Here is a 27106-nt window from a genome sequence, read left to right on the forward strand (position 1 = left end):
CATCCTTGCCACCATCAGCTCCGAGATCTGCAGAAAAATCCACACTGCTGGACGAATGGCCATCCTCAAGGTCTGGACTTGTGCCACCAACTTCCAGATGTGTTTCTCTGACAGGAACAAGCTGCCCCACTCTGTACTGAATTGTATTCTGAGGTATTCCAGGGGTCTGTGTTGACTAAACTGCTTTTGGCTAAGTTCACCACCCAGCTTATCTCGTGAAGGAGGTAGATCATTCTGCAAGATGCAAATAGATTCTCTTCTGCACTCTTGGCTCGAATCAACCAGTCGCCCAGATATGGATGGCCAAGAATGACCTCCTTGCACAGAGACACTACTACTACCACCATGACCTTGGAGAAGGTTCAGGGCACCGTAGCTAAACTGAACTGTAGGGCTTGAAACTGATAATGATGCCCTAGATTGGCAAACAAAGAAACCGCTGATGCTCTTGTTGAATGGGGATTATGTAGCTAGACTCTTTCTGTACTGCCATAATTCTGATGTGTAAGGTTTCCATTCGGAAGTGAGTCAAGCGCAAATGCCAGCTGACTCTCTTTAGATCCAGGATCAGCCGGAAGGAATCCTCTTCTTAGCAATGACAAAATGAATAGAATATTGCCCCATATTTTCCTCTGATCTGGGAACTGGAATTAAGGCCCTGAGGTCTATCAGCCTTCCCAACATAGCCTCCACTGCCACTCTCTTCACTAGCGAGTTGCATAGAGTGATCATAAAAGCATCCGGAGAAATTAAAAGAAGTTCTAGAGCACAGCCATCTCTTATTACATCCAGGACCTACAGGTCCATTGGGATTTGGGCCCACCTGTGATAAAAGCAAGAGACATCCACCTTTCTCCAGAACTGGTATATGGATACCTGTACCTTCAATCCAAAGATTGCAAGGCTCAGATTCCAGAACCCACATCCTTATTTGGCTTCTAAGGCTGAAAGGACTGGGACAGGAAAATTGGTTCTTACCTGCTAATTTTCGTTCCTGTAGTACCATGGATCAGTCCAGACTGCTGGGTTTTGCCTCCCTTCCAGCAGATGGAGACAGAGAAAAACTTCAAGAGTGCCCTCTCTTAACCTGGTGAGCCACCTGCTGCTCCTCAGTATTTTCTCATACCCAAGCAGAACCACTTTGTAAACTAAACCACACATAAATTAACCTAAGTTTTATCTCCCAAATGAGCAGAGGGTGAAAACACAGAACTTTGAAAACAGACCAAAAATCGTCCTTAAACGGATAGGACAAGCCTATACCATTCTTCGGGAAAGATTACAAAACATAGATCAGTTCGAGCGGACTCTTCTTCTACACCCTTCAACCCCACAGTGGGCGGGCATCTGGACTGATCCGTGGTACTACAGGAATGAAAATTAGCAGATAAGAACCAATTTTCCTTTCCCTGTATGTACCCGGATCAGTCCAGTCTGCTGGGATGTACCCAAGCTATTTCTAAACAGTGTGGGACTGCGAGAGTCCCGCTCGAACGACACTGGCCTCAAAATTGCAGGCCCCCGCCTGCTGGACATCTAAATGGTAGTGTTGACCAAAAGTATTCAAAGACTTCCAGGTAGCTGCCCTGCAGATTTCCTGTGGGGAGACCAATTGGCATTTGTTATATGTGCCTGAGCTGGAGACCAACATGGAGAAGGTAACTGACCCAGAATCCTCTGCTCTCGTAGCCTTTCTTGGCTATATGAACTTCAAATGCCTTACTGAGCCTGACCTGCAGGAATTCCAAGGACACCTGGACAGCAGTTGAAGCTGGCGACACTTTGTGATGCCTAATTACAGGGTCACAAAAGCAGAAGGCAACGGTTGGAGCTTCAGGCTACAGCAGCACCATTTTTCAGGGGTATTTGTAAACACAGCCTAAGATGTGTTAATTGCCCTGACCAACAAGATTCTAACAGAACAAAGGACTATCTAAAGAGTGATGGTAAATGGGCTCCACCTTGGAGAAATAATCAAGGTAGCTTAGGGATAATCTTATCATGTTGTTGACATGACAACCTATAAATTATTCTCTGGGTAGTCACGCACTTCTAGAATTTCTAACCTAGTACTATATTGTATTTTACCTATAAAAGAAGGATCCGTTCATATACACGACGAGATGCTGGTAGTCAGTTTGTCAGAGAAATGGCATCAGCATCTCCCAAGAATACTTATATTGATCAATAAAAAAATTATACTTTCTACAAAATCTGAATGTTCTTGTATCCATGGATATAAGCATCATAATGGCCTGGTGCTTAACACATCCCACCCAGGAAGCTGCCTGTGCTCGAGTAGAATGAGCTTTCAGTCCTTCTGGAACCGAGTGACCACTATAGATATATGCTGATGCAATGGCTTCCTTTAGCCAACGAGCAATAGTGGCTTTTGATGCCTTTTGTCCCTTCTTAGCGCCATGCCATAAGACAAAAAGATGATCTGATAAACGGAGTCCGTTGGTAGCCTCCAAATAGTGCAATAAAGCTCGAACATCCAGATGCTTCAACTCTCTAGAATGAGGATCCCTCAACTCCACATCCGTAAACGCTGTAAGCTCCACTGACTGATTCAGATGAAAGGCAGAAACCACTTTTTGGCAAAAAGGATGGAACCACTCGAAGCAAAACACCGGAGTCTGAAATGCGCAGGAAAGGTACCCTACAGGATAGGGTCTGAAGTTCCGATACCCTCCTGGCCAGATTGCCACCAGAAAAACTACCTTCAACGTGAGGTCTTTCAAGGTAGCCCTCTTAATAGGCTTGAAGGGTGCATCGCAAAAAGCCTGCAGAACCAAGTTCAAGTTCCAGAAGGGACATAGCTGCCGAGTCGGAGGTCACAGATGTTTCACTTTGCGAAGAAAACTTGTAACATCAGCATGAACCGCGAGAGCAGAGCCCTGAATCTGTCCCCCCAGGCATCTCAACGCGGAGATCTGGGCTTTAAGTGAATTAAAAGACAACCCTTTCTGAAGCCCGATTTGCAGAAAAGAAAGGGACCAGGGGAACAGAGGCCTTGCGAGGATCCACACCCCCCCCCCCCCCCACGATTCACACCAGGACTCAAAAACCTTCCAAACACGAACATAGGCCAGGGAGGTAGAAGTCTTCTGAGCCCTAAGAAGAGTGGAGATCACCTCTTCTGGATATCCCTTTTTCCGCAACCTACGCCTTTCAAAAGCCAGGCTGCAAGACAAAAGCAAGCTGCCCAATCAAAAAACATGGGACCTTGCTGAAGATTCGGTAGAGGACTCATCCGTAGGGGTCCCTCCACACACAGGTTCACAAGATCTGCGAACCATGGACGGCACGGCACTCTGGAGCTATGAGCATGACTCTGCCCAGGAGAAGCTCGATCCTCCTGAGTGTCTTTCCCACCAGTGGCCACGGAGGGAATACGTACAGGAGAACGTCGTGAGGCCAGGGAACTACTAGAGCATCGACACCTTCTGCACCATGATTTCTCCTGTGACTAAAGATGTGTGGCGCCTTGGCATTTGCGTGGGTCACCATGAGATCCATCAAGGCTTGCCCCACCGTCGAGATATCAGATGCATAGCCTCGTCAGACAGTTCCCATTCTCCCAGTTCTAACTGGTGGTGACGGAGGATGTCCACCTGTATGTTCGCCACCCCTGCAATGTGAGATGCTGCCAACATCTCTAGGTGGCATTCTGCCCAGGCCAGCAATAGATCCACTTCTAGAGCTACGGGATGACTTTTTGTTCCTCCTTGCTGGTTGATATAGGCCACTGTCATCGCATTGTCCGTCAGAACTCGAACTGCCTGATGGTGCAGAAGGGGGAGGAAACTCTCCAGAGCCAAGCAAACTGCCCATGTCTCGAGACAATTGACACGACCATGACGACTGCTCTGGAGACCACTGGCCCTGTATCGCCCGACCCTGACACACTGTTCCCCAGCTAGAGAGGCTGGCATCCGTGAATGGTAACAGAAGATAGAACTCCTCCGACAGCGGGTTCCAACGGGACAAAAGAGCTGCTTGCAGAGGCCTCATATGCGCAAAGGCCCACGGAACCAAATACCAAGGACCTGCAATAATCCCAGACTCTGGGCACGGAGGCTCGAAACAGGGACTGCACGTGATCACGCAATTTGATTATTCTGTCCCCCGAAAGGAAAACCTTGCTGACTTGAGTGTCGAAACGAGCTCCCAAAAACTCTAGGACCTGGGAGGGAACAAGATGACTCTTGGTGAGGTTGACCACCCAACCCAGTGAGCGCAGATGGACTAAGACCATCTCCACAGCTTGCCAGCATAGGGCCGCTGATTTTGCCCGAATGAGCCAGTCGTTCAGTTAGGGATGCACCAGCACTCCCTCCTTTCTCAGGGATATTGCCACCACCACCATTACCTTGGTGAATGTCCACAGAGCTGTAGCAAGGCCAAATGGTAGGGCACAAAACTGGAAGTGCTTCCCTAAGATCATAAATCTGAGGAACTTCTGGTGGTCCCGTCGAATGCCGATGTGAAGACAGGCTTCTGTCAAGTCCAGAGACGCCAGGAATTCGCCCATTCGCACAGCTGTGATGACAGACCGGAACGTCTCCATGCGAAAATGGGGCACTTTGAGGGCTAGATTAACCTTTAAATCCAGGATGGGCAGAAAAGTTCCCTCTTTCTTGGGGATGACAAAATAAATGGAATAACGACCCTTCCCCCATTCTGCTGGAGGAACCGGTAAGATAGCCCCTAGATTCTGAAGGCGCCCCAGGGTCTGGCGAACAGCACTCTCTTTTGCTGGGGAACCGCAAAGGGACACCAGAAAAGGGCTTCGGATTGGACGAGCAAATTCTAATACGTAGCCATGTTATATCACACTGAGAACCCACCGGTCTAACGTGATATGGGCCCACTCCCTACTATGGGATCCTCTGAGTGGACGGACCGTGACTCATTGAGAGGACTTGGCCTGTTGCCCGCATTCTGAGTTCTGTTCTGATGAAAATGCCTGTGTCTCCGAAACCGGGAGTGGGTGGAGGAAAAGGCTTTCTGGCCCCTCGGCCTGTCCTCCAGCAACTTGTGGACCTTATTGTCGCCCAAATTCTTGATGAGCTGCTCCAGATCTTCTCCAAATAAAAGTCCGCCCTTAAATGGAAGAGCTCCTAATTAAGACTTAGAAGATACGTCCGCTGACCAATTTCGTAGCCATAGGAGCCTCCGGGCTGACCATAGTTTGCGAGGACTTGCAGAGGAGGTCGTAAAGGGCGTCTGACCCATACGGGACTGCAGCCTCCAAACACTCAGCTTGCTTCGCCTCCACCAGCACAAAATCTTTGGCACTCTGCAACTGCTGTACCTAGTGCAGGCTCGCCCGGAGCATGTAGCTGCTACAGACCGCAGCACGAATGCCCAGGGCAGAAACCTCAAAAATCCCTTAAGGTACCCTAATTTGCAATCCTGCAAATCCTTCAAAGCTGCTGCTCCCACTACTGGAATAGTCATCCTCTTAGTAACTGCGGAGACTGATGCGTCCACCTTAGGACTCCGCAGCAGCTCCAACATGTCTTCAGGCAAGGGATATAACTTATTCATGGCCTGGCTAACCTTGAGGCCTGTTTCTGGGGAATTCCACTCCTGAAGTATCATCTGTCTTAACATGTTATGCAGAGGAAAGTTTCGAGCAGGACCGCGCAAGCCCCCCAAGACAGGATCCACTGTGACTGGGCTTGGATCCAGAGGGTCCACGATGCCCAGTTCCACCAAGACGTGGGAAAAAGGGTGCTAGCTCGTCTTTCTGAAATAAGCAGACCACCTTCCAGTCATTGCCCTCCACCGGGGGGAGGACGGAACCTGGTCCGACATGGTGCCAATATCCAGGTCATCCAAAGGAGGGAGAGGGGCCACCGGCCCTTCCCCCTGGTCAGAGTCATCAGAAGCGTGTTCCTGGGGAGCGGACCGCAGCCTGCATACGACAAATCCGCATAGCCACCGGCGTCTCCTCCCTTCTAGGGACCTTGCACGGTGGGCCGCTAGGCTCCTGTAGTGGAGAGGGTCCCCTCTTGTCACCAGAACTAGCCAGGAATTCTTGGCGCTTTAACAAAATGAACTGTGGGGAAAACATCGGGGTCCCCGCAAAAGTACCCTCTAAAGGGTCAAGATCTGCATCAGCCCAGGGAGCCCCCCAGTAGCTCCCTGAGCTGGAATCAGCCGGTGAGAGGGCTGGAGGTAAATCCCCCCCCCCCCCAACGCTTTGTTCTCCGCGGTGCGAAAAGCACCCAAAATGGCTGCTGTTCCCACTGTTCAGAAGGCGTTTGACAAAGTCCCTCATGAGAGGCTTCTACGGAAACTAAAAAGTCATGGGATAGGAGGGGATGTCCTTTCGTGGATTACAAGCTGGTTAAAAGACAGGAAACAGAGAGTAGGATTAAATGGTCAATTTTCTCAGTGGAAAAGGGTAAACAGTGGAGTGCCTCAGGGATCTGTACTTGGACCGCTGCTTTTCAATATATATATATAAATGATCTGGAAAGGAATACGACAAGTGAGGTAATCAAGTTTGCGGATGATACAAAATTATTCAGAGTCGTTAAATCACAAGCAGATTGTGATACATTACAGGAGGACCTTGCAAGACTTGAAGATTGGGCATCCAAATTGGCAGATGAAATTTAATGTGGACAAGTGCAAGGTGTTGCATATAGGGAAAAATAACCTTTGCTGTAGTTACCCGATGTTAGGTTCCATATTAGGAGCTACCACCCAGGAAAAAGATCTAGGCATCATAGTGGATAATACTTTAAAATCGTCAGCTCAGTGTGCTGCAGCAGTCAAAAAAGCTAATAGAATGTTAGGAATTATTAGGAAGGGAATGGTTAATAGAACGGAAAATGTCATAATGCCTCTATAATCGCTCCATGCTGAGACCACACCTTGAATACTGTGTACAATTCTGGTCGCCGCATCTCAAAAAAGATATAGTTGCGAAGGAGAAGGTACAGAGAAGGGCAACCAAAATGATAAAGGGGATGGAACAGCTTCCCTATGAAGAACGGCTGAAGAGGTTAGGGCTGTTCAGCTTGGAGAAGAGACGGCTGAGGGGGGATATGATAAGAAGTCTTTAAGATCATGAGAGGTCTTGAACAAGTAGATGTGACTTGGTTATTTTCACTTTCGAATAATAGAAGGACTAGGGGGCATTCCATGAAGTTAGCAAGTAGCACATTTAAGACTAATCGGAGAAAATTCTCTCTCACTCAATGCACAATAAAGCTCTGGAATTTGTTGCCAGAGGATGTGGTTAGTGCAGTTAGTGTAGCTGGGTTCAAAAAAGGTTTGGATAAGTTCTTGGAGGAGAAGTCCATTAATGGCTATTAGTCAATTTTACTTAGGGAATAGCCATTGCTATTAATTGCATCAGTAGCATGGGATCTTCTTAGTGTTTGGGTAATTGCCAGGTTCTTGTGGCCTGGTTTTGGCCTCTGTTGGAAACAGGATGCTGGGCTTGATGGACCCTTGGTCTGACCCAGCATGGCAATTTCTTATGTTCTTATGAGGGGGGAACAGATCACCCGGAGCTTCAAAGGCAGTGAGCAGCCTCCCAGCGCTGCTGCGACTCAGCTGCTGCAGTCCTGCTGGAATCCTCCCTCCCCACCAGGGAGGCACAGACTGCAAACCCCGAAGAAATGCGGCTGGAGAGCCCAACACTGTGGCATGGCTGAGGGGAGAAGAAAACGCCACGAGGCAGCTGCCGGCCGGCCAGACAAAAATTAGAAAACTAAAATAACTCCGAGCTCCCTGTTTCAGGGAATCCCATCTACCTGCTGCTGAAGGGAAGTCGACGAATAACAGCTGCCCACACCATCACTTTTTTTTTTTTTTTTAAAACAGCTTTAACAATGCAACCAAAAAAGAATAAGAATACATCCCTGAAGAGTCTGTTAAGGCATCGGTACAGGGGAGGGAGCTGGACCACCAGCTTTCACCCCACCGGCTGACTCAGGACAAAGATTGGGGTTCCCAACCCCTGCTTGTCCAAGACGCCTACAACCAGGGAGGATGGTCCCACCAGGACCTCACAAACCCCCTGGGAGACTCTAAGATCACCTAATTAAAATTTCTCTCTCTTTTTTTTTTGGCTTGGATCAGAACCACAGGTTTTGTACCACCTCCATCTGCTGGAGACAGAGAAATATTGAGGAGCAGCAGGTGGCTCATCAGGTTAAGAGAGGGCACTCTCGAAGTTTTTCTCTGTCTCCATCTGCTGGAAGAGAGGCAAAACCCAGTAGTCTGGACTGATCCGGGTACGTACAGGGAACTTCTGAAAGGATGCAACTTCTGATTCGCAGCACCTCTGTAAAGGCGAAAATGATTGGAGCCCTTGGAGTGGCCTCTTTCCCCAAAAGCACGTGACTTCACTTTCACTTCGTTCAGCAATCGCATAATCTTGGATTCATCCCATCTATTTGCCATCTTCTCCAACTCACTCCCGAACAAGAAAGAACCCTTAAAATGTAAACCTGTCAAATTAGAAATCATTTTCGCCAATCAGTTCCACAGCAGGCATCTTACCGCTATCACGGAAGCTATATCTCTAGCAGCTGTATGCAGCAAGTTATAGCCTGCATCTGCTAAAAATGCGGCTCCTGACTATCACCGGCCCACTATTGGCTCCCACTCCTTGAGCCTTCTGTGGGAGACGCAAATCTGCTTGGGCTACCAAACAGCATCTAGAAGCTATTTATGAATTAACAGCCATCGCTTCCAATGCCTGCTTGTTAGCCTCAATTCTTCTATCCTGAGCACTCTTCAGAGCTACTCCCCCTTTGACCGGGATGGTGATTTGCTTGGTGACAGCGCATACCAAGGTGTCAACCTTCAGGAATCGCAACTGCTCCCTTGCCTTTGGATCCAAGGGGTACAGGCCCATCAAGGAATACATACCTTTAAAATTCACTTCCAGAGTATTCCATTCAAGGTCAATTAATTCCTATACTGGATCCAGGAGTGGAAAGAAACAGAATGCCTTGTGCAAGGTGACCAAGATTGTATCTTTCTTCTGTACTCCTATAGTGTCACCCCCGTGTACTCCGAGCATTTTTAGGATCTAGATTAATAGTCTTGGCAACTCATCCTTGTTACAAAAAGTGGGGTAGAGTCCTATGTGGCTGCAAGATAGGTAGACTTTTCCCACTCTTCCAGTGGTGTGGAATCAGAGTCATCCCTGGAATCATGCAGCGATTCACAATCCTCATCCTCCTCTACCTCACCAGGGACAGTCTCTTTACTGTGCTTACCCAACTTGGGCGCCATGTGGGAAGACCTATGAGTCCCCTGTTTACGGGTTTGCTTAGTCTCCACTGGATGCTCTTTCAGAAAGCGCAGGTGCTTACCTGTAACAGGTGTTCTCCTAGGACAGCAGGATGTTAGTACTCACATGTGGGTGACATCATGCAATGGAGCCCAGCATGGAAAACTTCTGTGTGTACACGCAAGGGCCCCCCCTTCAGTCACGTAATAGAGAAAAAATACAAGTGAAAAATAAAAACAACAAAACTTAAGGAGAACCCAGCTATGCAGGGTGATGGGCGGGATTCCTGAGGACCAACATCCTGCTGTCCTAGGAGAACACCTGTTACAGGTAAGCAACTGGGCTTTCTCCTAGGACAAGCCGGATGGTAGTCCTCGCGTATGGGTGAATACCAAGCTCCAGGCTGTCCCCATCCGCCAGACGCAGTCAATAGGTACTGAAACAACTTGCCAATGGGCATAACAACAGTAGCAGTACTGTTGGTCAGCAGAGGATAGAGTGGCTACTAATCAGGGGCTTTAGGCAGGGAGAGTTCAGTTCAAGTATGGAAGAGATTGTGTAGTATGGACTGGCCGACTGTCTTTGTCCAAGCAGTAGTGGGTCGCGAATGTGTAAAGGGACTCCACTTTGCAGCGTGGCAAATTTCGATGGTGGGAACAGTTCTCAGATGAGCCACAGACATTGCCATGGCCCACACAGAGTGAGCTTTGATGTGGCCTGCCAGCTGAAGGCCTGCTTGCGCACAGAAGGCGATGAAATCCGCCAGCCAGCTGGATAGAGTCTGTTTGCCTACAGCCACTCCCAGTCTATTGGTATTGAAGGACACAAAGAGCTGAATGGACTGCCTGTGACCAGCTGTGCATTCTAAATAGAAAACTAAGACCCTCTTATAGTCCAAAGTATGAAGAGTCCTGGGTGACAATGAGGCCTGGGAAAGAAGGTGGGTAAAACAATGGGCTGGTTGATATGGAAATCAATCAAGACCTTAGGCAGGAACTTAGGATGCATACGCAAGACCACGATCATGGAAAAAACCTTGTGTACGGTGGGTATGTAACCAAGGCCTGTAGCTCACTGACTACGAGCCAAAGTAATTGCCACTAGGAATATAATTTTCCAGGTGAGGAACTTTGGGTCACAGGAGCGTAACAGCTCAAAAGGATGACGGATGAGATGGCCGGGACAATGCTAAAGTCCCGAGACACAATAGGAAGCCGAAAAGGGGGCTTCAATTGAAGCAGACCCCTCATAAAATGACCCAATAAAGGTTGCACCGATATGGGCATGCCAGCAACCCCTCGATGGTATGCATTGTGTTAAGATGAACCCTGACTGAGCTGGTTTGAAGCCCAGACTTGTAAAAGTGTCACAAGTAGTCCAACAGCTTGGGAAGGAGGCATGTGAATGGATCCAAATCATGCCCCGCACACCAGGTGGAGAATCTTTTCCATTTCAAACTGTAAGACCTCCTGGTAGAAGGTTTTCTAGAAGCCACTAGAACCTGGGAGACACTGTCCAAGAGGTCCAGGGACTGAAGAACTAGGTACTCAACATCCACACCGTTAGGGCCAATGCCCGAATGTTTGGATGGTGCACGGTGCCCTGGTTCTGAGTTATCAGATCGGGCGCGGTCCCCAGACAAATGGGATCCCTGATCAACAGATCTTGAAGGAGAGGGAACCAGACCTGACAGAGCCAATAAGGTGCCATGAGGATCATGGTCCTTCTGGCCTGTTGAAGCTTCAGTAGGGTCTTCAAGAGGAGCGGGAAAGGAGGGCACACGTACAGACGACCCCTCCCCCAGTGAAGGGAGAAGGCGTTTATGGCCAGATGCCCGACCCCCGGCAACAGGGAGCAGAAAGTGCTCACCTTATAATTATAAGGGGAGGCAAAGGAGGTCCACATCTGGGGTTCCCCCACTGATGAAAAATGCTGGCTACTACCTCGGAATTCAGGGACCATTCGTGTGGCTGAAAGGAGCAGCACAGCCAGTCTGCCAGTATGTTCAGGGTCCTAGGCAGGTACATCACTTGCAGCGATATCCCCTGTAACAGGGCCCAGGACCACACCCGCATCACTTGTGACACAGGAGGAATGATCCCGTGCCTCCCTTCTTGTTGTCCATCCGAATCAGGATTTCCTTGTGTGACAACTGGTCCCAGAACGCCCAGAGGGCGTAACGGATCACCCGAAGCTCTAGAAAGTTTATCTGATAGCGAGTTTTGCGGGCGGTCCAGAGGCCCTGCATGTGGAGGCCCATCCACATGGGCTCCCCAGCCCTGAGGAGAGGAGTCGTGATGAGGACCACCTGAGGCGGGGCAGCCTGGAAGGGAACTCCCTGCTCCAAACTGGATAGAATTTCCCACCAGGCCAGAGGCATCCTCAGAGGTTCCTTGACAGAGAGACAGGTCTCAAGGTCCTGGGAGGCCTGATGCCACTGCAACCGCAAGGTCCACTGTGCCCTTTGCATGCACAAGAGGGCGAGAGGGGTGACATGGACTGAAGCCACCATGTGGCCCAACAAGCGGAGCATCAGGTGGGCACTCACATGCTGGCTGCTGCTGCACAAAGGTTGCCAACGTGACAAGTGTAAAAGCCCGATCATGGGGTAGGAACGCCTTTGCCTGCACAGTGTCCAGCCTGGTTCCTATAAAATCCAGTTGGAGAGATGGGCAGAGGTGAGACTTTGGGTAGTTGATAAAGCCCAAGGATTGCAGTGTCTGCACAGTTAGGGCTAAAGCGTTCAGCACCCCTGTGCGGGACTCACTCTTCATCAACCACTTGTCCAGATATGGGAAGACGTGCACCGCACGGCGTGTGAGGTACACAGCCACCACCGCTAAGCATTTGGTGAAAACGCTTTTGAGAAGGGGGATCAGAGTGCCCAGAGAAACCATTTTGAACTTTTCTATTTAGAGAAATTTGTTCAACGCCTTGAGGATGAGAATGGGGGCGCAAGCCACCTGTTCTCTTCGGAATGAGGAAATACCTTGAATAGAACCCTCGGCTCTGTTGGGGGTGAGGAACGGGCTCCACAGCTCCTTCCAAGAGAAGGGCGAAGAGTTGTCTGAAGTCTGCTGGGCAGACGAACCCCACGATAGACATGGGGCAGAGTTCTCTGGAAGCCATCTGAAATTGAGTCGACACCCCTGATGGACTATGGTAAGGACCTATTGGTCCGAAGTGACTGCTCTCCAGTGGCGGGCAAAGCCAATAAACCTGCCTCCTACTGGGGGATCTGGAGAAGGGGGTATGTTTGGCTGACTCACGCTCCTCGCTGCCAGCCAAAAGCCCATAGCCGGGGCTTGCTGGGTGCTGGCTGAGGCCTAGGTGCATGCTGCTGACGGGAGCGGCCCCTGGAGCTGTTGCACAGCGTGTGACCCCAAGAGGCAGGGGATAACATTTCCTCTTCCTGTAAAAGTATTTCCTGGAGCCTGGCCTAGAAGATTTCCTGGCAGAGGAAGGAGCATCCAGATGCGCTAGCGGAGAGCTGTTGGAAGGTTTCATGGTGGTCCATCAATTGAGCCACCGCATCCTGGACATTATCCCCAAAACGTTGTCACCTGTGCATGGGAGATCAGCCAGCTTCTCCTGCATGTCTGGGAGGAAGTCAGAAGCCCAGAGCCAGGCCAGGCACTGATACCCATGGCGGCCACTCGGGCCGCTGTCTCAAACATGTCATAGGTGGACCTCAACTCGTGTTTAGGCAGTCTCTAGACCATGCAGGACAACAGCAGACAGACGCCTGCTGCGGCAAGCCCTCTAGAAGGTCCTGGACCCGCTTCCACAGGTTCCGATTGTATCTGATCATATAAAACTGGTAGGTGGCAATACAGGTGAAAAGCATAGCGCCCTGAAAAACCTTCCTCCCCAGAGCATTGCATTCCCTATGTTCTTGCCTCGGAGGAGCAGAAGCATGGGTACAGGAGTGCTTGGCCTTTTTGAGGGCGGATTCCACGACCACTGACTGGTGAGGGAGGTGCCGCCCCACGAACCCCAAGGCCTGCTGTACCAAATAGGTAGCATCCGCCTTCCTACTGACTGGAGAAATGGAGATCGGGTGTTCCCACATCTGAAGGAGAAGATTCTTAAACATGTTGTGGATGGGAAGTGCCACGATATCCTTAGGAGCACCGACAAACTGGAGTACTTCAACATCTTATGTCGCGCATCCTCCTCCGTGAGAAGTTGGAAGGGAATAGCTTCAGCCATGGCCCTGATGAATCCCACAAAGGACAGGTCCTCTGGGGGAGACCGACGCCTTTCCTTCGGAGGGGAGGGCTCGGAATGCGGGTCATCTGAGAATTCGGATGAAGATTCCTAGAAATCATCCCCCCCCCCACGTCCTAAGAACCTTCCTCTTCACTAATGCCATGGGGCTGGCGCGGGCAAGGCCTGTTGAGAACCCTAGCCCTGTGTTCAGAGGGCACGGGCAAAGGCTCGGGGAATAGTGGCCTCAAATTCAGCACCGGCCGCGTCTTTCCTCCTTGGAGGATTCAATAACAGGGATCGCTCCCGAGGGGGGCATCGATGGCTGCCAGGGAACAAAAGGTCCCTTGGGCACTGGTTGTACTGGGAGGACGCCAAGAAGGACGTCCAGACGCTCAAGCAGGGACGCCAAGAGAGATAGCATAGACTCCGGCACCGATATGGGGGCCGGTGGCAGGGGTGGCTCGACACTCCACAGAACTCTGAGGACCGCACTGTGCACCCTGCAGTCCAACTCCTCCTGAAAGTCCAGTGAAGCCAGACTGAGGGAGGGGGACAAGCGTCACTGGTGCTTCCTCGGAACTCTACGAGGTGGCATGGTGCCCGGCACAGATATCTGTGGGGAACACCTGGGACTTCCGGGTATATCGAAGACAGGGCCTCTGAGCCATGGGGTTGCTTCGGTGGTAGCATGGCAGCTGCCGGTACCGCCCAGGAACTGGAGGCGACTGACATTGAAGATGCTTGCGAGATCTCCCATGGTGCTCGACCTGGTCTTTCCCAAGCACCGAGAAAGCAGAAGATCCTGACGTCCTGAAAAATGGCGAGATCAAGGAAGACTAATCGCCATTCCCTCAGTCCTTTGAGGATGCAGTCAGAGGAGTAGCGAGGGGAAGCGTATTGAACGGTTCCCCTCAACCCCTGGGTATTGAAGACTCCGATGCAGGTGTGGATGGAGCGGACTTTTTGGAACCGAAAAGTTTCTCCATCTTGGTCAAGGCGTGCGCGATGGCCCTTGGGGGTCATTTGATACCCTCTGACATCATGCGAGGCCTCCAGGCAGAGGATACAAACCTCATGTGGATCCGTGATGGACATGGTCTGCAGGCACTGGGGGCACAGACAAAAGCCAGACGATGCCATGAAAAATAACTGGCATGCGGGCGATGACTGGGGGCCACCGGGAAGTGGGATATTGGAAATCAACCGCAAAGGAAGGAAAGATTATGTTTTTTACCTACCGTGCCAAGGAGAGGCATTGACTGCAAAGGGGGAACCCGACAATGGAATGGGGAAAAAATCCCGAATTAGATACAAAAAATGAAAAAGAAGCAGAGCTCCAAAAACCACAAGGCAACTGCACTGCGGAAAGAGAGAGACTGAAGGGGGACCTCGCAAGGACGCACAGATGGTGGCATCCTCAGTGTGCCAGTCAAAGTTCTAGAAACTCTGACAAAAGTTCTCCGTGCCAGACTCCATCAGATGATGTCACCCATACGTGAGAACTACCTTCCTTGCTTGTCCTAGGAGAAAAGGTCTGTAACACCTGGAAAAAAATCCACCCAGGAGGTGGCAGCTGAATCAATACCAGGACCTATAGGACCAAACATTATGCTGAGCCCTCTCCCGGGAACATCCTTCCCATCAGGAACAAAGAGGGGGGGGAACTGTCTAACACATTGCCTCCTGCACGCCTATCCACTGAGTACTCTATTGGTAGGGGGATGCCCCAACAGTGACAAAATCCTTTCGAATTTCCAAACAAGGCTTACAGTGTGAGAGCGATGGCTGGATTGCCCTTATATGGCAAGCCACACAAATAGAAAGTCACATACTGTTTGGGCCTAGTGTCATTATGCTTCACCAAAAGGCCACACAGTCTCCTGCATGCACGCCAATGGATGCATGGATGTACTGTGCAATTACATGCTCAAGTCTAGGCTGCATACATGCGCGCTGACTCTAGGCTAAAGCCCCTCGCGTGTGGGGGAAAAACCCCCCACCTTCTGCAGCCTAAGCCTGTTTCGCAGCAGCCTAGGTGATCACCACACAGCCAATGGACAGGACCTGCAAGGCGAGGCCTAGGAGCAAACGCATCCCTAACTGTCAACCCATGCTGCTAGAACACTGCTCACTCTCCCCTCACTCAGCGGAAGTGTGTTAACACTGGGAAGGAGAAACAACCTGGCAGGGAAAGGGAATCCTTTCTTTTACCTGAGCTTATCCCTCCCTGGCTCGAAGCATAATTGGGCCAGTGGCTGCGGGGGAAGAAGGCACAAGCCTTCACCCCTAAGTTCCACCTTCCTCAATATTTAGAGTCTAAATCTAGCCAGGCATTGAGGTTTAATTGCTCAGAGAGAGAGAACAGCCTGGTGTCACCTCAGTAGCTCAGTCTCTTTTCTTTTTTCTCAACACGTGTCCACCATCTGCAGGAGATAGAGAATACTAGCAGGCTTATGATGGGGGAGGGCTATATGTTGGTGATGTCAGCAAGTCAGTTTTCTCCATCTCCTGGTAGGAGTGCAAACCCACTGGTGTGGACTGGCTTGTCTGTGTGCAGAGGAATGCACTGTTTTCATAAAAAGCAACTGAATGTAAATGTACAAAGCATCTCAAACACAGATTCACTCCAATCTACTGTATGTGTTACATACACCTCCCACTGTGAAGAGATACAGTTTCAAAATCTGTTTACATATATAGAAATAAGAAAGCCAATTTAAACTTTAATGCATTTACTTCATCTTTCATCAGTGGTTTCTTTGGTGTCCTTCCAGGCATGTCTGAGAATTCGCAAATTGCAACGACAGGAGTTGTATGCTTGAAATTTCCAGGCACCTTATTGATAACCTGCCGAGATCCAAACTGTTCATACTCAGAATAGGCCTAAGTAAACAAAGAGAAAATGGACATGTTAAGAGTCAGACAAACTAAGAATTCCCATCAATTCATGGGAACAGTTTAACATAAAAACCTAAAGCCATATAAATGCATGAAATATATACAGAACTTAACTTCTGATGCACATTTAAGAGGGTAATTAGATTCCATGATATAAGAAAAATGATGGTAAAAGTACGTTCCTTGAACATGAGAATTTCTAGTGCTACATGATAAAATATATGAAAAGTCTACATTTTAAATAAGTAATATTAAAGTGTGTGTTGGGGCTGACATAACTGCACAGTGACTAAAATTCTATAAATATGCTGACAATAATGATTATACAAAAACCTTTTTGAAGAAATATAAAAAAAACAAAAACAAAAACTTGCAGCACTACATCAATAATTCAAATAGATTCAATGATATCCTGGATAAATATAACCACTATGATCACTGATAAGCTTAGGGGTTTTTTTTCTAAACGTTTATCGTGTTTAGCACGTGATAAACCACTATCGCACGCAAAAAAGGGACTTTTCGCGTGCAACAGGATGTTATTAGCTGGAGGGGAGGAGTAGAGGCTGGGAGGGGGAGGAGTCAGCCGCAGCACTGCTGCTGGCGATAATGTGAGGAACATTATCGCCTGCAGTAGCGCAGCAAATAGCATCACCTTTCACAGAGGCGCTATTTGCACAAAAGGCTGCAGCCGGGTCTTTCACAGGCCCGTCCCCATTTGGCTCCCCCCCCCCCCGCCCCTTTTTCGCTGGATTCATCATTCTGCGAAGAATGATGAATCCAGCCCTTAGACCTGTTATCAGCAGGAACCTGAATTATAAAAGGCCAAATACTCCATGGTATACCCATGATATAAAGAGAACTTAAAAGACTGGTCAGAAAGAAAGACAGATTTTGGTGAAAGAACCCCTCTGATCAGACATTGGGAATAGCGAATGTTGCTTACCTGTAACAGGTGTTCTCACAGGACAGCAGGCTGTTAGTCCTCACATATGGGTGACATCACAGGATGGAGCCCAATCACGGAAAACTTCTGTCAAAGTTTCCAGAACTTTGACTGGCCCCTTCTACAGTCTTATTTGAAAGCTACAGGCAGTGCCGAAAAATAAAATAACAAAACGTTACGAACCAAACACCGCGGTAGTCGATGCTGGCGTGAAGTTGATGGTGCCGGTTCAGACGACATCCATGCAATGGACGGAGTCGGGGTTTGAGCACGGAAGAGAAGCTCCATCTTCTCCATTCTGGCCTTGCGACCCTTCGGTGTCATTAAGGCACATTTGGTGCAGGTTAAGACATCGTGCTCGCGTCCTAGCCACATTACACAGGCTTTATGGGGGTCTGTGATAGACATGGTGCAGGTACAGTCTGGGCACCGACGAAACCCCGACGCTATTGCCATGGAAAAATATTGAGCCAAGGTATGGTCGACGGCCAGTAGGCCGCGAGGGCCAAACTCGACTGTAATCGATGGGAAATGGGTAAAAACTTACTGAAGTACCATGGACTGAGAAAAATTAGAGGAGGGACCCCTGGGGGGCAACTTAACTTTAAGTAATTCCGTGAGGAAAATTCCTGTCAGGAATCTCTTCAGAGCTCCTTTACCACAAGGCTACTGCTGCGCGGAAAAAAGAAGACTGAAGGGGGACCCCTGCTGGCTGCAGGGTTAGTGCCATGCTGGGCATGCCCAGTAGGGGCCAGTCAAAGTTCTAGAAACTTTGACAGAAGTTTTCCGTGATTGGGCTCCATCCTGTGATGTCACCCATATGTGAGGACTACCATCCTGCTTGTCCTGTGAGAAATATACAGCCCTTCTAAGTGTAGAACTTTAACACAAAACGAGAATATTACACCAAAAAAATCCATGATTTGAAATTTAATCCAAAAATCTTCTTCTCGATGATACAATATTTGACAAAATCTAATCTGGATGACCAAATGATAGATCCTGAAATATCAGGAAGTAAATGCAATGAGTTTGCAATCTTTTTTAAGGAAAAAATCCAAAAATTAATAAATAGTTTTTACTACATCTTCAAATCAGAATATAATGTTACAGCCTCGAAATACCACCCCTTGGACACTTTTTGAGACATCCTCTCTAGAAATTGAAAAGAAAATTATTCCTTACCTGCTAATTTTCGTTCCTGTAGTACCATGGATCAGTCCAGACAGTGGGTTATATCCCCCGACCAGCAGATGGAGTCAGAACAGAGTTTGAGAGCGTCAGCATATAGAGTAGTGCACCCTCTGCTAGAGCTCAGTATTACGCATAGCAAAGCCCAAAAGCAAAACACAACATTTTGGATCCAGATCCGTCCCCAAAAAGGAACAGAGAAAGATATAAGTAAACAAACGGTCAACGGGACCACCAACAGTCAACTTGTGAGGAGCTGTGAACAGTAACAATAGAGACAAACAGAATGAAAGTTACCTGGAAGAATCCAAGCAGGACCTAATGAAACCCCTAGTGGCGGGCGTCTGGACTGATCCATGGTACTACAGGAACGAAAATTAGCAGGTAAGGAATAATTTTCTTTTCCCTGTACGTACCTGGATCAGTCCAGACAGTGGGATGTACCCAAGCTTCCCTAAACCGGGTGGGGTCCTGAGAGACCTGCTCGGAGAACTTGATCGCCAAAAGAACCTGTATACTGAGGTGCCAGGTGTAGTCTGTAATGTCTGGAAAAAGTGTGCAACGACTTCCACGTCGCCGCACGGCAGATTTCCTGGGAGGAAACGGAGCGAGATTCCGCCCAGGACGCCGCTTGGGATCGCGTGGAATGAGCCGACACGCTGCGAGGCGGCACCCGCCCTGCCGCAAAGTAAGACGATGAGATGGCGTCCTTTATCCAGCGCGCAATAGTATTCTTGGATGCCTGAGAACCTTTCCTCGGATCTGACCAGAGGACAAACAAATGATCGGATACCCGGAAGTCATTGGTAACCTCCAGGTAACGGAGCAGCACACGCTTGACGTCCAGGAGCCGGAGAGACCGGGGTTCCTCTGGAGCGAATGCTGGAAGCTCCACCGTTTGATTGACGTGGAAGGCCGAGACCACCTTTGGTAGGAAGAATGGCACCGTACGAAGGGAAACCCCGGAGTCGGAGAAATGCAGATAAGGGTCCCGGCAGGACAAGGCTTGGAGCTCTGAGATCCGGCGAGCAGAAGAGATGGCTACCAGGAAAACCGTCTTGAGGGTCAGGTCCTTGAGGGAGGACCCCCTCAGGGGTTCAAAAGGAGGGCCAGATAGCGTTCGCAGCACCAAGTTGAGGCTCCAAGAAGGGAAAGGATCCCTGACCGGTGGCCGTAGGTGTTTGGCACCCTTCAGAAAACGTGCAATATCCGGCTGAAGGGGTAGAGAGCAGTCCTTCTGTACCAAGACATTCAAGGCTGCCACCTGAACCCGGAGCGAATTATAGGCGAGACCCTTATCCAGACCATCCTGTAGGAAATGAAGGATCAGCGGGACAGTCGCCTCCATGTTTTGGACCCCGCGGTCGGAGCACCAGGCTTCGAAGACCTTCCAAACTCGAACGTAAGCGACGGAGGTCGAAGGCTTGCGGGAACGAAGCATCGTTGAGATCACTGTCTCCGGGTAGCCTCTGTGGCGGAGACGGCGCCGTTCAAAAGCCAGGCCGCAAGACAGAAGAGTTCTGCCTGCTCAAAAAATACCGGCCCCTGACGCAGAAGATGAGGAAGATGGGACAGGCGAAGTGGGCCGTCCACCGTCATCTGAAGTAGATCTGCGAACCATGGCCGACGGGGCCATTCTGGGGCGACGAGAATTACAGTCCCTCGATGATGTTCCAACCTGCGGAGAACCTTGCCGACCAGAGGCCAAGGAGGAAACACATAGAGCAGTTGATCAGACGGCCACGGAAGGGCGAGGGCATCCACCCCCTCCGCGCTCTCTTCTGTGGCTGAAGAAGCGTGGAGCCTTGGCGTTGAGAAAGGTCACCATGAGATCGAGGCGAGGTGATATCCGCAATTGGCTTTGCACTGGTGTTAGGGATGTTGAAAAGAAGGTTGGGTGGTATAGGGTCTGATGGGTGCGAAGCTGGTTTTAGGAGACTGAGTTCACAGACTCTTCTTGCTGTCGTGTTTGCCCAAAGAAATACTTTCCACGTGAGAAATCAGAGAAAATGATTCTAATAGTTCAAAGGGTGGCTTTATTAATTGTCAGAGAAGTACATTCAGGACCCAAGGTACAGGTGGCTTTACCACTGGAGATTTAGTATGTCATTAGCCTTTCATGAACTTGGATACCAATAGATGAGTGGAGATTGGCCTACCTTCAATTTGAGTATGGTAGGCTATGGTACTGAGATACTGTCACTGATGAAGTGCTAAGAATTGTGGAAAAATGGGAAAGCAAGTACTTAAATAACTCTTTTGGTTCACATGCAAACTGGCCTAAGGAACTTTGATGACACCATGTGGAAAATGTATTTAAATCCATAAACTCTCCTAGTGAATGACTTCCTGGTGGACACTTACTTCCTCAACTTCTTTGAGCATGGAGAATTTGGTGCTCAGCGAGCACTCAACATCCAGGCTATCAAGTTGAGGGAGGGAAGGTTTGGATGACAGGCGTTCTTCATCTTGAGTTAATAAGGATGGATCTGCCCCGAGAAGGATCAGAGGATTGCTGGATAGTTGTACTATATATGAACCATGATTGTCTGGGCAATGCTGCAAAAATGAGAATTAGACACTTTTTGCACCGTTCTGGCTATCAGTGGGATCGGTGGAAATGTGTACATGACATCCACATTCCAGTTTAGCAGAAAAGCATCCTGAGCAAACCAGAGTTTGCTGGGCAGAACCGAGCACAATTTTTCCACTTTTCTGTTTTCATCAGACGTGAAGTCGATTGCCAGAAATCCCCACAGACTAAACAATCTGTCAGCAGTTCATTGTAGCAGGGACCATTCATGTGCTCAAAAAACTTTGCTGAGACTATTTACTAACATGTTGGAGATCCTTCAAGGTAGGTGGCTTATAGGACAGTTGATGTTTGCATGCCCATTCCCATATCTTTATTGCCTCCTAGCAAAGAGTCCATGACCCTGACTATCCTGTTTATTCACGTAGAACATGACTGTCGGTTTGAATGAGAATGCTCCTCCTTTGGAGAAGACACATGAAAGTTGTCTGAGTATATGTGATCGCTCACAGTTCTAAGAAGTTGATCTGAAATTGTCTTTCCATTAACGACCAGGTGGACGGTAGTATACTCCTGTCACGATACTCTTCCCCAACATACAATGGATTTCTATCCAGAAAGATTCAATTGTACATTTAGTCTCTTGCAGGATCTTTATCCTGTTGGACTCTATGCCATCTTGGATATAAAGTGCCACCCTGCTACCAAGGTGCTTCTCTCTGTCGTTGCGATATAATTTGTACCCCAGTATAGCACTATCCCATTGGTTATCCTCTGTCCCAGTGGCGTAGCCAGAATTGATTTTTTGGGTGGGCACAAGGTTAACATAGGTGGGCACAAGGCATGCAGGTCTACTAGTTGTTTTCTTACTGATAAATAATGCCATATACTGCACCCTAGAATGGCTTTCTAAGTAGTTTGCAACAGCCATTATGTGTCATGTATGAAACTTTAAAATAATTTACTTCAATTATTTCAAGCATAGAAAACAATCAAATCCAATCATATAATAAAACAAAAATTAATGTATTCTTTCATGAACCATCTTTGCGAAACCCAGAAATCTTCATAAATACAATAAAATATAATTAATCATCAGAACAGGTGCAGCGCAAAGCTGCGGCAATTCACATTACAAGTAACATGAAAAAAAAAATTCAAATTCTGGTGTAATCTCAGCAAAAAATAACCCTCCACTGCTATTTTGTGAAGTAACAAACTCTTGCAAAGAAAGAGGCATCTGGAACCTTGCCAAACAATCACAGCACTGACTCTCAGGATTCAAACAGCAACCTTATGAAAAAGCAGCAATGCAAATACTACACCAGGCCCTAGAACATTAATACATCACCTACGGGAATAACAGAACAGGCTGGACTACTACTACTACAGAGAAACTATATGCTAGAAATACTCATTTCTGTCACAAACAGGCAAAACTGAGACCGACCCTTACCTAATATAGAAATAAGAGACTATAAATTAGAAACAGAAACATATAGATAAAGCCAAAATAGAAAGCCTGAGAAACTAAAATGTCTGAACAGTGGAATACTTAAGAAAGAGCAAAATACAAAATATAAGAATGCACATTCCCAAAGATGACATATTTAAATTGCTAACATCTCTCTCTCTCTCTCTCTATATATATATACATATATTTTTTTTTACCTTTGTTGTCTGATCTTTGTATTTTTCTAATCAGTTGGTCCTGGTCTCTCTTTCCCATTTTTTCCCTTGTCGCTCATTTCCTAATTCCTCTTCAGTGTCTTTTCTACTACTGTCTTCTTCCCTTCCACACACACACACACACATATATACATAAATGCTTTCTCTCACAGACTCCCTCACACACTCAGGCTCTAACTCTCATATGCTCCCCCCCCCCCCCCCACAGCTCACATTCTCTGCAGACACACATACAAGCTCTCACTTTCTCACCCCTCCCCAGGCTTATATTCTTATGCACACACAGACGCACATCCAGGCACCCATTCTCATCCACACACACAAACCCATTCTCACCCACACATACACACATTTAAGGTCCCATTCTCACCCACACATACACACTTTCAAGCACCCATTCTTACCCACATATTCAAGCTTCCATTCTCACCCACACACACAAACCCAGGCTCCCATTCTCACCCATATATATATACACATTCAAGCTTCCATCCTCACCCACATATTCAAGCTTCCATTCTCACCCACATATTCAAGCTTCCATTCTCACCCACACACACACACACAAACCCAGGCTCCCATTCTCACCCATATATACACACATTCAAGCTTCCATCCTCACCCATATATACACACATTCAAGCTTCCAACCTCACCCACATATTCAAGCTTCCATCCTCACCCACATATTCAAGCTTCCATTATCACCCACACACATTCAAGACTCCATTCTCACTCCCATACACACCCAGGGTCCGATTTTCACCCACACACACACAAGGCTCCCATTCACATCCTCACATACACATTCAAGCCTGTGCACAGTTTCCGCTTCCTCCCCCCAGAGCAGGAAGATCAGCTGGCCTCCTGCTATCTTCGGGCCGTATGGCCGACCGATCTTCCTGTTTGCGGGGGGGGGGGGGGGGGGGGGGGAGGAGAGCGGAAGCGCCGTGCACAGCTTCCGCTTCCTCCCCCCAGAGCAGGAAGATCAGCTGCCTCTCCTGCAGCCACTGGCCTCCTGCTATCTTCGGGCCGTATGGCCGACCGGTCTTCCTGTTGGGGGGGGAAGAAGAGCGGAAGCGCCGCGCACAGCTTCCGCTTCCTCCCCCCAGAGCAGGAAGATCAGCTGGCCTCTCCTGCAGCCACTGGCCTCCTGCTATCTTCGAGCCATACGGCCGACCGATCTTCCTGCTGGGGGGGGAAGCGGAAGCTGTGCGCGGCGCTTCCGCTCTTCTTCCACCCCCCCAACAGGAAGATCGGTCGGCCATACAGCCCGAAGATAGCAGGAGGCCAGTGGCTGCAGGAGAGGCCAGCTGATCTTCCTGCTCTGGGGGGAGGAAGCGGAAACTGTGCGCGGCGCTTCCGCTCTCCTCCCCCCCCCCCCCCCAACAGGAAGATCGGTTGGCCATATGGTTGTAGGACCGCTTCCCCACGTGTGCCGTGATGGCGCGCGAGGCGTGGGTTCTCCTCTTCACTGTCGCGGGGATGGGATCCCGCGACAGCCTTGCAGTTCCGGTGTCAGTTGGGTGGGCCTGGGTCTAAATTGGGTGGGCAGCTGCCCACCCAGGCCCACCCGTGGCTACGCCACTGCTCTGTCCATCATGTCTCTAGATGCCAATTAAGTCTATGTAGTCATTCACTGCTATACACTCTTAATACTTAGACTTTGGCATTAATATACAAACATTTCAAAGTGTGTTTTTTGTTTGTATTTACATTCTAGTTTTCAGTTGACAGGGATAAATTGGAATCTTTTAGCTCAGTTTAGTTTTTAATTATAGACACTTGGACTACTTTTCTTAATATTAGAACTTCTCTGTTGGGATGCCCTAACTCTAATGCTTCATTAGTATCCTTTGAAAATTCCTCCCTCCGAACCATGCGCTGCTGAGAGACTGTCTGCTTTCCCCTTTGTTCTAGTTTAAAAGCTGCTTTATCTCCTTTTAAAAGATAGCACCAGCAGCCTGGTTCCACCCTGGTTAAGCTGGAGCCCATCCCTTCAGAAAAGGACTCCCCCTTTCCAAAAGGTTCCCCAGTTCCTTACAAAACTGAATCCCTCTTCCTTGCACCATAGTCTCATCCACGTATTAAGACTCCAGAGCTCTCCTGCCTCTGGGGACCTGTGCGTGGAACACGGAGCATGTCAGAGAATGCTACCCTGGAGGTTATGGATTTCAGCTTCCTACCTAATAGCCTAAAATTTGGCTTCCAGAATCTCCCTCCCATATTTTCCTATGTCATTGGTGCCCACATGTACCACGACAGCCAGCTCCTCTCCAGCACTATCTAAAATCCTATCTAGGTGATGCGCGAGATCCACCACCAGGTAGGCATGTTACCAGGTGATCCTTATGCCCACCAGCTACCCAGCAGTCTACATTCCTAATAATTGAATCACCAACTATGATGGCCAGCCTAACCCTTCCCTCCTGGGTAGTAGCCCTGGGACACATCCTCTATGCGAGAGGACAATGCACCACCTGGAGAGCAGGTCCTTGCTACAGGATCATTTCCTGTTGCACCAGGTTGATGATCTCCGATCATGAGACCTTCGTCCTCTAAGGCAGCACCAGGGCTGCCAGACTGGAATTGGGACTTGGCTACTATGTCCCTGAAGGTCTCATCTATATACCTCTGTCTGCCTCAGCTCCTCCAGATCTGCTGCTCTAGCCTCCAGAGATCTGAGCTCTTTACATCAGATGCACATGTACAATTTCTCACCGGTGGATAAAAGGTTACACACGTGACACTCTATGCAAGACTGGAAGGCTCCCCTCTTGCTAATGGACTGCTGCCTTCATCTTAAATTTGTTCAGTTCCTAGTTAAGTTTGATATTGCTATGGGAGTAGGAATGCCTTTAAATCTATTATTGTATTCACTATATATCTGGTAATGACTTACAAGGGAATGATCAAATTCTTGATAAGGTGTGGGAAATTTCTGAGTTTAAGTTAAAAGGCAGATTTATTTATTTATTTTTTATTTTTTTTAAGTGTGAAAGTGACAGCTGCCTATAAATTAAAGGATGGAGAGGGATGAGAGAGTTGGGAAAAACAAACACACAAACTTCTGTTTGTTGCCTGCCTTTGTGACTATCTATTTAAAACAAAACACACGAACACACTAAATAATATACCTCAATAGTTTACTTCTCCCCAGTACTTTTAAGTTTTAAAAATTTCTCCAAGCAGTATTTACTCATTCTTTCCAGCTACCAGTAAAGTGATCCGTTCCTCTTAGTGCTCCAAACAGTCATGTTCAGGACACACGCAAGATTCTTACCAAATGTGGTATCTCATTTCCATTTATACCAATCGATTAACCTACTGACTTTCTTCCTCAGCAGAAGAAACACTTAATACATTAGATTACAGAAGAGCATTGCTATGTTCTATGAAGAAAACAAAACTTATCAGAAGGTTGTTGATTTATTTTGCTATAAGCCAGTGGTCCCCAACCCTGTCCTGGGGGCCCATCAGCCAGTCGGGTTTTCAGTGATGCAAATTTTCTCATGCGTATTCATTGTGGATATCCTGAAATCCCAACTAGCTGGTGGGCCCCCAGGACAAGGTTGGGGACCACTGATATAAGCAAAAAAGGATTTCCAGTCTGCTTTTCAAAAGCAGAGATCAACTTAACACAAAAAGTAAAAGTATACCAAGAAAGAGCCATCGTAGTAGTTTCTGTAGCCCAAATACAAATAGCATCTACTCAGGACATTTTTAAGGCTGCTACACAGACATCCATTCACACCTTCATAAAACACTATTGCTTAGATCAACACTCCTGCAGTGAATCTGTATTTGGCCAAAACGTTCTTCAAAATCTATTTCAATAATAGCTTCAATTTACTTTTTTTTCCCTCATGTAGACTGCTTTCTCTGTCGACAAGCAGGGCTGAATTAGCCATGACACATGGGTGATGTCATTCGATGGCACCGAATGGATCCTTCTCTTTAAGCTCATAGACCTTTGCTGTACTGAGCATGTGCAGGAATTCCCACACAGATTTTGCCTTGTAAGCCTCTGTCTTTGTTTTGTCTGAGCACCAACACAAACTTGTACCCTATCTGTGTCTATTTTCTTCATTACATAAGAACATAAGATATGCCATAATGGGTCAGACCAAGGGTCCATCAAGCTCAGTATCCTGTCTCCAACAGTGGCCAATCCAAGTCACAAGTACCTGGCAAGTATCCAAATATTAAATAGTTTGATTTAATTTAAAAAAACTCTTCTATACCGTCGTTAAGTTAGATGACCATCACAATGGTGTACAGAAAGGCATGATAAAGAAAAATATGAGTGGTATAGAGTACACATTTAAGCATGTGCCATCATAATACGGTAACATTTTAGTACAAT

At 48.2% G+C, this 27106-nt stretch overlaps 1 protein-coding gene across 8 annotated transcripts in view; it reads right to left on the reverse strand.

The window, feature by feature from the left end:
• The window catches only part of TMPO (thymopoietin), a 195562-nt gene that overhangs the window by 33392 nt on the left and 135064 nt on the right, over positions 1-27106 (reverse strand). For all 8 annotated transcript variants that reach the window (XR_003856674.1, XM_029601549.1, XM_029601550.1 and 5 more), the window contains one exon: positions 16220-16366. Coding sequence is in view for 7 of the 8 variants with exons in the window: in XM_029601549.1 (XP_029457409.1) it covers positions 16220-16366 (147 nt within the window). In the remaining variant the exon portion in view is untranslated. The remainder of the gene's footprint in view (positions 1-16219; positions 16367-27106) is intronic.

This window comes from Rhinatrema bivittatum, chromosome 4 (genome assembly GCF_901001135.1).
Source record: "Rhinatrema bivittatum chromosome 4, aRhiBiv1.1, whole genome shotgun sequence".
In the NCBI taxonomy this organism is placed as follows: Eukaryota; Metazoa; Chordata; class Amphibia; order Gymnophiona; family Rhinatrematidae; genus Rhinatrema; species Rhinatrema bivittatum.